This window comes from Phaseolus vulgaris, chromosome 8 (assembly GCF_051622355.1).
Source record: "Phaseolus vulgaris cultivar YP4 chromosome 8, ASM5162235v1, whole genome shotgun sequence".
Lineage (NCBI taxonomy): Eukaryota > Viridiplantae > Streptophyta > Magnoliopsida > Fabales > Fabaceae > Phaseolus > Phaseolus vulgaris.
Window position 1 is genome coordinate 1,879,899 of NC_143505.1, and position 12,965 is coordinate 1,892,863.

At 33.7% G+C, this 12,965-nt stretch overlaps 2 protein-coding genes across 2 annotated transcripts; both read right to left on the reverse strand.

Annotated features, from left to right (window-relative positions):
- Window positions 1–398: 398 nt before the first annotated feature.
- LOC137825928 (putative disease resistance protein At4g27220) lies at window positions 399–3,756 on the reverse strand. The gene is given in 3 exon segments (XM_090293590.1): window positions 399–2,141; window positions 2,144–3,112; window positions 3,697–3,756. Coding segments are annotated over 3 exon segments (2,754 nt in total). The 5' UTR covers window positions 3,743–3,756; the 3' UTR covers window positions 399–402.
- Window positions 3,757–5,221: 1,465 nt separating this feature from the next.
- LOC137823966 (proline-rich receptor-like protein kinase PERK8) lies at window positions 5,222–11,328 on the reverse strand. The gene is made up of 8 exons (XM_068629366.2): window positions 9,466–11,328; window positions 8,163–8,576; window positions 7,350–7,436; window positions 6,974–7,044; window positions 6,733–6,809; window positions 6,336–6,483; window positions 5,880–6,041; window positions 5,222–5,789 (listed from the first exon to the last, which is right to left on the reverse strand). The coding sequence occupies exons 1-8, from the start codon at window positions 10,493–10,495 to the stop codon at window positions 5,547–5,549; spliced, it is 2,232 nt and encodes a 743-aa protein (XP_068485467.2). The 5' UTR covers window positions 10,496–11,328; the 3' UTR covers window positions 5,222–5,546.
- Window positions 11,329–12,965: the final 1,637 nt, after the last annotated feature.

A 12,965-nucleotide genomic window follows, 5' to 3' on the forward strand; every position in this document is an offset into this window, starting at 1 on the left:
TTATTCGGTAGGAAAAGATGTTAAAAAAAAGAAAGATGTTTGTAATACAACATTAGCAGTTCATGCCTACGCTCTTCTCTTCTTATTCAATATGCTTACTATTGCTTGGAATATGCAATCCTAACCTAACCCAAAATCATGCATTTTTGCTTCATTTATTAGAATTTTTCCAACCATGGTTATTCAAGTGCAGCATCGTCTTCGCTCAAAAATGCAGAAAACACTATGTATTGAAATATAAAAAAGGCGTATGAAAAAGGAAGAAACTGATGCATAAAACCACGAAACAGAAGAGAAAGGAGAAAAAGAAAGATGATGAAATGTAAAATAATAATTTACATTACCAAAAAGTATAATGAATATAAAGACTAAGCGTATCATAATTGGGATCAACACAATGAATCATAAAGCAACGTATTCTATTCTGGGTTGACATGAATTGGGACAATCAGTGATGTCCAATTTAAACCCAGATTTACAGACTAAAATTCCCTTACACACCATCTTTAATTGCGGTAATTTTCTTACACTTAAAGTGGTTAACTTAGGGAGTGTAATTTTGATACCATCATCATAACTCTCAGCAAATACCTGTTCCATTGAATGGCAGTCTGAGACAGATAGAAACTCCAGGTTTTGAAGTAGTGGCACTAAGCTTGGTGTCAGCAACGTCTTTATTCCACGGCAGCCACTGATATCAAAGCGTTTGAGACAAGAGAAGATTCCTCTCGGAGACGGAGGTGGCATTAAATTTGCAATATCTTCCTTGCAGATCGCAGTTAAACTTTCCAAAGCCCAAAGATCCAAAGATTGAAGGTTTTCGATATTAGCGCATAAGGAACAGGACAAACAGAATAAGCTCTTTAGGTTTGGGCATCCAGAAACGGAAATTTTCTTCAAATGCTTAGGACGATTTGACGACAGAGGAGCACAAAAGCATTCACATTGAGAATTGTCTTCTACAGATAATATTGCAAGGTCTCTCGGAAGGACATATGACAATTCTTTGCAATCTCCAATGCTTATAGTTCGAGAATCAAATTCGATAAGAGTTTCTTCGCGGCTAGAAGGATCCCAGTGCCAATTGTCATTCCAATCCTCATAATAGATAAAATAAGTTCGAGGTCCATAACCACTGTCCAGGGTTTCTCGCACAAAACGGTTGAGGATGAAGCTATCCCGGACCAAAAACGTTCCTGAAAAATATTCAAGCATAGTCATCCCCTCCACATCTTCTACACTTATACCTGGAGAACCCCCGAGATTCAGGTATTGAATATTGGTCAAACTAGGGAGAACACTTCCTGGTACCAACTTCAAGTTGGGATTCATGGATAGATCTAACCATTCCAAGTTCACTAGATTTTCCAAACCCTCCGGTGCTGCTTGGATGGAACAACCTGAAATCTGCAATCTTAACAATGACTGTAGCTCCCATAGTGGAGGTATATATTCCAAATCTGAACAGTCATTGAGTGTTAAAGAAGTGAGAGACCTCAAGTTAGACAGCGAATGAGGCAAACATGTTAACTCTGCATTTTGTGATAAATCAAGTATTGTTAGAGCATTCATGTGTGTGAAAAAACACCATGGAATATGTTTAATGGAATTGTCAAATAAAAGCAAGGTGGACAAGCGTGGACAATTAGGAGAAGTGCCCTTTGGAATTTCTTTTATCCTGTTGTTAGCCAGAGAAACTGCTTCCAAATCAATTGTCCATTCCCGTATGTGAGGTATCTTTTCCATATCTTTACTACATTTTACCATCATGTTACTGCCACTCTCCTTCAAGATATTCCAAGCCATTTTCCTCACCAAACCATGCATTGTTACGGTCAGATAATTAGCCGACAATAAAGAATGGTTTCTGAGTTTATCCAGCATGACATTCCCCTCATCAAATATTTCCTTCAAACTCCTCTTTCCATTCAACAATCCCATGTCAACAAGCTTCATAATCAAATCATCTCTTTCCAAATCATTAGGTAGCAATGCACTATACAAGAAACATTTTTGCACGTCCTTTTCAATTAAATTATCATAACTACGTCGTAATACACTTAAAACTTCTTCCTGCATCTCCACTCCCATTTCCAATGTCTCAAGTTTATTCAGCACGTATCTCCACCAATGAATGTCAGTTTTTCTCGAGCAATCACACTGATTCCAAGTGGTAAACCATCACATTCCCTTACAACATCTCTTGCAATATTTTCCACTTCAGGGGAAAGTGTTGAAGGTGTCCAACCTTGTCCATGTTTTAGCAAAAACAACTCCCAAGCTTCATCACAAAAATAGTGAGGGAAAGGGTTCACACTTATCATATTAATTGGCTGGCAATCCATCTGTTCAAACACATGTTTCAAACGACTTGTGATGATCAATTTAATACCCTTTACTCCAAGAGGAATTCCCACCTTTTTTAGATCAATATATGTCCAAACATCATCCAAAATAACTACTATTTTTTTTCTTTTTTCTAACTCTCTTGCCAAAATCTTTGTTCTTTTTCTCTCATCATCTCCATAAAGTTCTACCTTTATTTTTTCTGCAATGAGATTTTGTAATTTGAAAATGGTGAAACCATAGGAAACAGTAACCCATAAGACATCATTGAAAGTTTTGTTTCTTTTTATCTCACTCTGCATGTAAGTTGCTAGGAATGTTTTTCCCACTCCCCCAATTCCGTGTATGGCAACAATCGAAACTCTATCATCTTTCAAAAGTTTCCGAATCTTCCTAACATTTTTCCCAAATTCTCTGCCAACAAATTCATTTGACAACACCGAAGGCTTCTCTTTCTCGTGCTTTTCCACTTCTTTGGTCAACCATTTTATTTGCTTACGTTTTTCTGATATGTCAGCCAAATATATTTCTTCTTCTTGCACATAGGAAGACCCAAACTGATTCAGTGAGTTTTTTATATCAATAGCTCTTTGTTTCATGTCCTGCAGTCCATTCAACCAATCATCAACCTCTCTCTTGCGCTTCTTGCCATGTGACTGCAACTGTAATCGTATGTGAATGTCCTCTTCTTTACTTGTCAGATCGGATATAATCACATCTAACTTACTTTGCAAAGTAGTCAAAGTACCATTACCAGCTTCATGATCTGTTTCATTGTTTTGGTGAAACTTCATTTAGAGTAATGATGTATTTAAAGAAAAAAAATACAAATACATTTTTAAATACAAAATCTAATTAAACAGTATTTTATTTGTTGACTTTTCCTTTTATTTAATTGTTGACTTTTCCTTTTCCTTTTATTTTCAGCAAAAATATTTAATTAAAATTATTAAATTTTTTCGATACTTTTTTTAGTTTTTATCTTTTTACTTATTAATTTTAGTCATTTTTTTTTATTTTTATTATCAATATTACTTCATGAGATACTTGAAATAAGCAAAAACTAAGACCCTAAGAAATACTACTATTTGATATAAAAAAAAATTCGTAGAAATGATTACAAAAACTATAGGAACTAAAATAAAAAATTTAATCAAAAAGTTATTAGCCCTGATAATTTAAAATAAAAAAAGAGTAAATAACTTCGGTTATGCTTTACAATTTCAACACACATTAAAAAAAAGTGTGGTTAATTTAAATATATATATATATATATATGCATATGCGTTCATATATTCCAAGAATGAAGGAAAGGACAAAAAGACAATAAATTTGTAACAAGTTGCATACCTCCTGTTGATCCTGTATTTGAACCACCACCAACAGTAAGAGTCATTTCCTTAGCTTTTCAGTCACTTCAATAAAACATGAGATTATAAAACATGAGAGGATTAAAAAAAAACAATACATATTATATATATATATAAACTCTGAGTGGCTATTTATGTTTTTCTTATAAGTTTTTTCTCCTAAAATTTGTCATATTTGATATGGTTATCATTTAGAAAAGTCTAAATTATATTAAACACTTCTATATAAGAAAAATGTATTTTTAATCTGAAATAATAAATTATTTAATGGTGAAAAGGATAAAAACAATGCCATAAAATAGTTAATATATGATAAAGAAATAATAGTGTTATATAAAATTGTAGCATAGAAGTATAATATAAATAGTATAATTTGTTTGAGAGGATTTTAGTTTATTCTTTGGGAAAGTAAGTAAAAGAATTTATTCGATCTGAAACTCATCTCTGAATTTCAGTCACAGTGCTCAGTTCAAATTCAAAACACTCAAAACCAGTTGTAAAATCCTAATTGGTCAAGCCAGATGATTAGAACATGATCCTGCCCATCAATAGTTTATACTGAGGTAGGGTTGTAGGTAAACCATTCACATCATTATGAAACGCAAAATGTAAAAGAAGGAACAAAAATGTAGGAGTGATTTGAGAAAGAAAGAGCAAAAATGAGAGAAGATGCATCTGAAGTTGGGTATTGAAATGCACCCTATGCTATTATTATATAGGTTGGAATAACCAGCATCCATTAACTTTGATTTACAAGTAAGTGAGTTCCAAAGTATTATGAAATGCAAAATTAGATAAATAAGGAAAAATAGTTTTGCTTGGATCATGAATAAATAATGGAAGACAAAACAATAATTTTCATTGGAAAATCAGAGAAAGAAAAAAATAGTTACCGAATGGAGCCCTCTTCCAGGTTTGAGAATGTAAGAGTGATTTGAGAAAGAGAGCAAAAAATGAACTCGGTTCAATATCGTGTTTCATAATTTAATTTTTTTTAAATAATAAAAATATTTTTAACTTTAATCATATTTAAAAAATAATAAATATTATTAATTTGTTGTATAATTTATTTAGAATATTTCATATATATTTTTAATATATTAAACTTGATTTAAAATAAGTTTGCTATTTATAAAGAAAAGTTAGTTTTAATTCTTAAGCTTTATTTATGATTTTTTTAAAATAATACAAAATTAAATTTTAAAAAAAATAAGAACACATTCTTTACTATAATTTTTAAAGAATATATATTCCAATTACAAAAATATATATATATATATACTATTATCTTAAACCATGATTTTTATAGTCAAAGTAATTAGTATTTTAATTGAAATGATAACTTAAAACTTAATTAAAAGTTAATTTTAAAATTATATATCATAAAATAAAATTTAATAGAAGTAAATATTCAGTTGATATGAAGCAAGAATTTTAAATAATTTCTTATATACATATTTTTTAAAAATATTAATTATCATTTTGTGTAGAAGAGAATTCAACTGACTAAAATAGGAAGGACTTTTCATATATCTAGTTTTTCTTGAGTTTGCCCATTTATGTATTTTTTATATCAAAGCACATTTTTTAAATTTTTTTTGAAAGTGTTACAAATCATCATGGTTACATGAATAAATACATTGAACATCATAATTTACAAAGAATAGAAAGGGCCTCTGCAAGCAACGTGATGTTAGGAAAATGAGAACAAAAAGAGTAAAAATGAGATTTACACTATAGGACATGCTCCACCAGCAAACTTGTCTGTGTTGTGTGCATCAATCAAAATTTGAGCAATCCATGAAGAGTGAGTGAATCATGTGATGTGACTCAAACGTTCCAAGGTCCAGTTTTGTTTTGGGAAAACATTGTTGTTGAGTCCTGATCTCTACTCCTCCAGCTACTCTGAGACTCATTGAAGATACTTGAACTATCTTGGCTTCCAAAAGCCATTCTCCTAAACATTCTGATTTGTGCAGATTGCTGTGCAGAATCGAACACCGAACTCTGCCCAGGTTTCATTCCATTATTCAGATCCGTAAACTCGTCCAAAGAATCTAAAGCTCTCACCACCTGGGAAGCAGCAATGTGCAAACCATACACACTTAGCATCTTCAAAATCACAACAAATATACGTCTACATGCTGACCTGCATAAAATTACCTGACTCATGCGTGGCCTCTTCACCGACGAGTGGCGTACACAGGCGGCAGCAGCCTCAATCATCCGGAACATTTCGTTTCTATCATAGTTCTTTCCCAGTCTTGAATCCACCAAGATTTCAAAGTCCTCTTTATCAACTGCTTCACTCAACAAAGGCCGAGCCTACAAACAAGTTTCTTAATTATTAAACTCAGCAGTTTGTTTATATTTGCATTCCCTTGCCTTGTTCCTTTTTTATAATCCATACAAAATGAATGTGATTTGCTACTATTATGTGAAAAATAAAGTAAGTACAAGCTCTTATAATTCATCACTGCACAAAGAAACACAAGAAAAAATTGGGCTGCTTGGTTTGCTCTGTGTTTACATTCCCAGAATAGATATGAACCTTTCAGGCTTCAGTAAATTAAAAAACCTATGCATAATAACAATAACCAAAGCAATTATGTGACTCACCCATTCAACCAGGCTCTCATCACCAATTGGTTGAGATGCATCTACAGGCTTCCGACCTGTAATTAACTCCAACAGCACAACGCCGTAGGAATATACATCAGACTTTTCCGTTAATTTCCCACTTGTTGCATATTCTGGTGCCATGTACCTGTCAATTCAGACCATTATTCCCCTTAGGTATACTCACAATAGGCACAGTTCATACTTAACCAATATCCAAAAGACTCTAAAAGATTTATATGTCATAAACACCCTAAAACAAAGGCATAATAGATCAAAGATCAATAAATAATATCCACACAAGATACAGTCTGAGAGAAAAAATTTAAGGGCTAATAATAGGATAAGATTCCACTGATAAACACTAAATTATAATATAGACAAAGATGTAACCTACCCAAAGGTTCCCATTACTCGTGTTGTCACGTGTGTATTTGAATCTAGTGCCAATTTTGCAAGCCCAAAGTCCGAAACCTGATGATCAAATCATACAATAAAAATGTCACAACAATGAAAATAGTCTAAGAAGCTGATGTAGCACAAGCTGACATTTAAGTGTGAATCAATTTATTTAACTACATAAAAAAAAAATTCAAAATGTACTCCCATCAGAGGTACAGGTTAAAGAAGTAGCTTACTCGAGCTTCATAGTTGAGATCAAGAAGGATGTTTGAAGACTTAATATCTCGATGAATAATGCGTGGATGGCCTGATAGATTAATTAAATTGAAATAAGAAGATAAACAATTTATTATGCTAAAAAAATCAGACACATAAAGTGTAAAGAACGTAAGTAATTATGAATGTGCAATCAACAATAATGCAACCATGTCTGATGAATAGTGGTAGCAAAATTTCTAAAGATTCAACGTACTTCTTTTAAAGAAAAATATATATTTTAAAGTAAAGACTCCAAGCATCGAAGGAGCATGCAGTACCATGGAAAGAAACACCTTGTGTTTCATGGATGATAACTGTATACTCGAGAATACTATGAAAAATGAAGGAACTTACAGTCTTCATGCAGGTAAGCTATTCCTCTAGCTGCACCAGCAGCAACCTTCATTCTGGTAGGCCAATCCATAACTGGTCTATTTTCATCTGAAAAAAGAAATTAAATTTACTGGTCAAGTTTTTTTATCAAAATTTAGGTGAACTATAGACCACATGATGATGGGAACTTACTCAACAACCTAATTGAATTGTAAATTCAGGTGCAACCACAATGGTGATAATAATAAATTCATGGAAAAACAATATATTACGCGTTTCTACTGGCACAGTAAATACTTAGATTAGATATATTATCCAATATTTTTCAGCATTTTTTAACTTTGCTACTAAGCAAATTAAAAATAATATCAAAAAAGGATTTAAATCATTTGTCATCAAACAAATAAATGATACTTATCTCATAGCCCATCAAAAGGGATATCAAACATATAAACTTCACAAGGCAGGGAAAAGTAAATCATTTTGATTGAGCATGTAATTGAACATGGCTAGGTCTATTTGGATGAGTTCATTTAGGTAATATTTTGAAAAATGCCAACAGAAATTATGTTCCATGATTTATGGAAGGGGCTTACAAAATAGCCAATGTTGTACATATGACATATATCAAGATAATGTTAAAGTAGAAATTTGTTTATAATATTGTAATCAAGGACTTTTTTCTTTAAAACTTTTGAATTATGTGTGGGCTGTCTATGTTGTACAAATTTAAGAAACAACTCTAATTGTTCACACCTTGTTTTCTACACCCCTCTCTAAAAAGGGATGTCAAACACTCATTCAAAGTATGCCCTCAATATGTATTTATCTTACCATGGAGATGGTAATCAAGAGTATTGTTGGGAACATAGTCATATACAAGCAATCTCTGATGCTCAGATATACAGTAACCAACCAAGGAAACCAGATGACGATGATGTACACGGCTAATAATCTCAACTTCTGCCCTGAATTCACGTTCCCCTTGCCCACCACCAATTTTGAGCTGTTTCACAGCTACTTCTCTTCCATCTACGAGCAAACCTTTATAGACACAACCAAATCCACCTTCTCCCAGCAAATTTTGTGCCGAAAATCCATTTGTAGCTTGGATAAGTTCTTCATACGTGAACCATGATCTTGAGCTACTTACTCCACCTGGTTCTGATGGAGAATACACAAAATCACTACCGGAGCCACTACCTGCTACAAAGTTGGCTGGAGAATGTGGTCTCAAGAATAAGGTACCTAAAAGAGAATACCAATGATTTAATACGTAAAATTGTAGCTGAATTAGGAAGTTATTAGAAACAAATACAATTGCTAAGTGCCATGCAATTTAAACATAATGCAACTAAGCAAAACTTTTCAGACAAAGTCAAACATCAAATATCCTGCTTAATTATCTTGATCAGCTAAAATTTGTTAAAAATAATGTAGAAACCAAACTTGCCCAGACAGCATGGAAGTTTGAACCATTAAAAGGCTTCAAACCTCCCAAAACTGTCAGTCTGTTGCCACTACCCAATTCTTGTGTCATGCAACTGAGTTTACGGTTCAATTAATGAAAAATAAAGACATTGTTAGTGTCATTGATTTCATTTGAACTGGCAACAGAGCAAAAATGGAACAGTATAAAGGATTGCAGGGTAAAAATGGCTGCTATATAGATCAAGATGCAATTTCACCTTTATAGACAATTGAAAAACCGTAAACTAAAACCACCCCTCTTCAAGCATCAGATTAATCGTATTTCCCTGAAGATGGAAAGCTACAGTATAATACGTAAAATTATTGATACATAGATTTGCAAAATCAAATAAATGAACTCCACTGAGAATTAAGAGAAATTGGTACATGGTAATGAATATTGATACATTAACATCGGAGTTGAGGTTTTGAGTCTATGATGAATATTTTAAGAACCAGAGTTTGGGACTTCTCTAATTCATTATTGAAGTATCCAGGAACCAGAATCCATTATATCTGAATTATCTGATTCAAGTTTAAGGAATATTGGGGAAATCCTTTCGTATTTATCTCAATAAAAACAATCAAGGTAAACAACAAACAACATGCAAGAACCAACAAGATTATATTCCCAAACCCTAACAGTTTGTAATACATAATGCAATACCTGAATTGTGGGATGAGGTAAATGGAGAAGGAGCAGCATAACCACCTCTTGATCCTTTTTCTTTCTTCTTTTTCTTCTGTACAAACCACACGGCCATAACAAGAAGGCTGAGGACAAAAAAACCAACTACAATTCCAATGGCGACGGATGCTCCAGCATTTAACCCTCCTGAATCTGAAGGTGTGTTAGTTGTAGCTATATTGTTAGAACCATCATTAGTTGGTCTAGCAGTGGGTTTCTCAGTTGGAAGAGACGGCAGTGGTACCGGTGGACCCCCAGAGGCTGTTCCATTGGTTGGGGGGTCAGGCAAAGAAGCTGGAGGTGAAGATCCTGAAGGGAGTGAAGGAGGAGTTGATGGCAATGTGGATGGAGGGGGAACATCAGAAGAAGGAGGCTTAGGAGGAGATTGAGAAACTGGTGGAGGGGGTGCATGTGAAGGAGTAGTTTTTGGAGGACTTTCTTTCTGTGGAGGAGTACCGGTGGATGGTGGCCTTGGAACATTTGCTGGAGGAGGAGGAGATTGTGAAATTGGTTGAGAAGGAGGGGAAATTGTAGCGGGAGGAGATTGGGGAGGGGGGGAAACAGTTGGTGAAGCTGGTGGAGACGAAACTGGAGGGGAAGGTGGAAGCTCAGCTGGAGGAGGAGCAGTGGTGGTGGCTGGTGGTGGGGGGGAAGATGTTACAACTGGTGGCGTTGGAGATGCTGGTGGTAATGGTGGTGGAGAATCTGGTGGGGAAGGAGGGGGCAGAGTTGGTGGTGATGGAGAAGATGGTGGAGGAGAGAGTGAAATGGAAGGAGGAGGGGTTACAGGCACTGCCTGAGGAGGTGAAGGAGGTGGAGCTGAAGGGTCAGAGGGGGATGAAGGAGCAGGGGAATCAGGTGTTTGATTGGGCTGGGAAGAATTGGGAGGTGATGGAGGGGTGGAGGAATTGGTTGGAGAAGATGAAGAAGGTGGTGGTGATAAAATACCACCAAGTACTGGAGGCACTGCAACAGGGGAAGCATTTGGAGAAGGGTTGGTTGAAGCCATCACTGCACAAATCTTCCCTCAAAAACAAAATGCACTAGCTAAACACTTCCATCACCCTAACATTCCAAATTCCTATCCTTTCCAGAAACAAATTCCAGATCAAGCACCAACTTAAGATCTCAATTTTCAGAACAACCCTTCACAAGCAATGCTCAAATTTCTTCAGAGAGAAAAAAAAAACATAACCACCAAACCCAAACCCTTAAAAAAAACACTTAACTTAGGCAAAGAGCAAAAAGTCAATACCCTCAAACAACTTTCAAGAAAGCTACACTTTAGTGAGGTACAACAGCTGACAAAAAGCAAAATCACAGTGGGGAAAAAGAAGTCCAGCGCATGAAACAAGACCTTTTTGCAAATCAAGGAGCATCTTCCTGCATTATGACCCAGATGGGTCACTGGTCTAACCCACTTGAGAGAGGCCAAAATACAGCATACCCATCTCAGCAATGAACTAAAGATGCAACCTTCAGCGATATCTGGAAAGAGGGTGCTTGCAAATTGCACGTATGGTTGGACATGGGCAACGAAGGGAAGGTTCAGAACTTCATAGGAAAAAGTTTATTTTGTGGAATATGAGAATAGTGGCACACATAAACAGACACAGAAAGAACACCCCACAATAAGTGCAAAGGAGAACGTGGAGACGACTTTCAGAATTGGCTCCGTTTCACACACTCTCTATGTCACTCCTTCACTCACCTCACATGCACTGCAAATGGGAAAATGTGGTGTCCCAATAGAAAATTCACAAAACGCAATCATTAAACCATGTGATGTTATTTTGTTTTCACTTTTTTGAATTCGAGGGACCAAAGTGCTTCTGACGTTGTACGCTGTCACTTTATTTTATTAAAGAGAAATCCCACTAACTCATTGAATTGGTCAAATTTATTAGACCTATTACATCAATTTACATTCCCTTTTTATTTTTAAAGTTTCTTTTGTAATTTATATTTTAAGAAGTTTTAAACAATAATAAAAATATGCTAGAAAGTGCTAATAGCATTGTTTTTAACACTTTTGAAGCTTTTTTTAATTGCACTCCTTTATTAACAAAAATCATCATAAATTATAAAATAAAAGATCAAACTTACAAAACTTGTGACTTTTAATAATCAACGGTTGAATGAACATTAGACTTTGTAAGAAAGAACTTGTAAACTCTTCTCTTGATATCATATTATAAAAAGTTTTCCTTTTTAGGTGGAGTTTCTCATTGAACAGTTCTAAGATTCTTTACTATTTTGGTGAAGACAAAATGTCCTCTTATGCTTAGATTTTTTCACTATGTTGGTTCTAAGAATAATACTTCAACCATATCTCTTTTGATGGACTGAAAAATTGAAAGAGTATCTCTAAAAGCTTTTATCTATAATCATGAACTAATCAATAATTTTAATTTTTTTGTAATTATTAATTTTCCCTTTCAGCACTATTGTAACTTTTTCATTAAAATTTTTCATCAGAAAAATGATTTGATTATATATAGTTGGAGAGTAGTGGCATGGAATGTTGCAGTTATTGGGTGTGATTGAGTTATGGTTGGCATTAAATATTAAATATTAAATATAAATTATAGTAAGGGAAAAGAAGAAGCAAAGCAAAAGTATTTATTATTGTTGGAATAGTCAGAAGCTGAAGTTTATTGTATTGAAATGTGGTTGTTTGTTGGATCACATTGTTGTGAAGCTCATCATTTCTACCAAAATCCATAGGGAAATAGTGTTAACAAAGCACAAAATTCTTCAAAGCTAAGTTTATAGTTTGTTGAGCTGAAATATTTTAAATATATGAATTTCTTGCTTCTTGTCCCATTAAAAAGATGGTTAATGGCTTAGACTTAGTTGCTCTTTTGCCAACTTTTCAATGTGTATAGAGAAAATAAAGGAAATAAATATATTATTACTTAAATTAATCATATGTAGTACAGTTTTTTTTTTGTTCATTGGATTATAATTATTGTGTAAATAGATAGTCAGATTTTTAATCGGTGAGATAAATTAATTGGATTATAATTTTTTTTTTTCTTGTGGACTAAAACACACATCCAGTCCAATTTGGGCTACACCACCAAAACTGAATTTTAATACAATTTATCAATTTAGGATATTTCTTCCTGCACTCCATTAATTTCTCAAAAAATATTATTTTACTTTTTAAAAATGTTTTTGGATTATTTTTTCAGAAATTTGTAGAATATCTCTCTCCAAAATTCATGAAATGTATTTTGAAAAATGATTTTAAAAACGGAACATAATATTTGGAAAAGATTTTCCAAAAAGATTTAAAAATGATCCCAGGGATTTTAAGAAATGAGGAATCTCCCCTCTTAGATTAAATTAGGATAAGAATATTGTAATAATGAATAAGTATATGAATAGAACATCAAATTATATCTTAGTAAATAATTTTGTATTTATTTAATAACTTAAGAAAGAAGTGGATAAATAGCTTATAGAAACTGAGG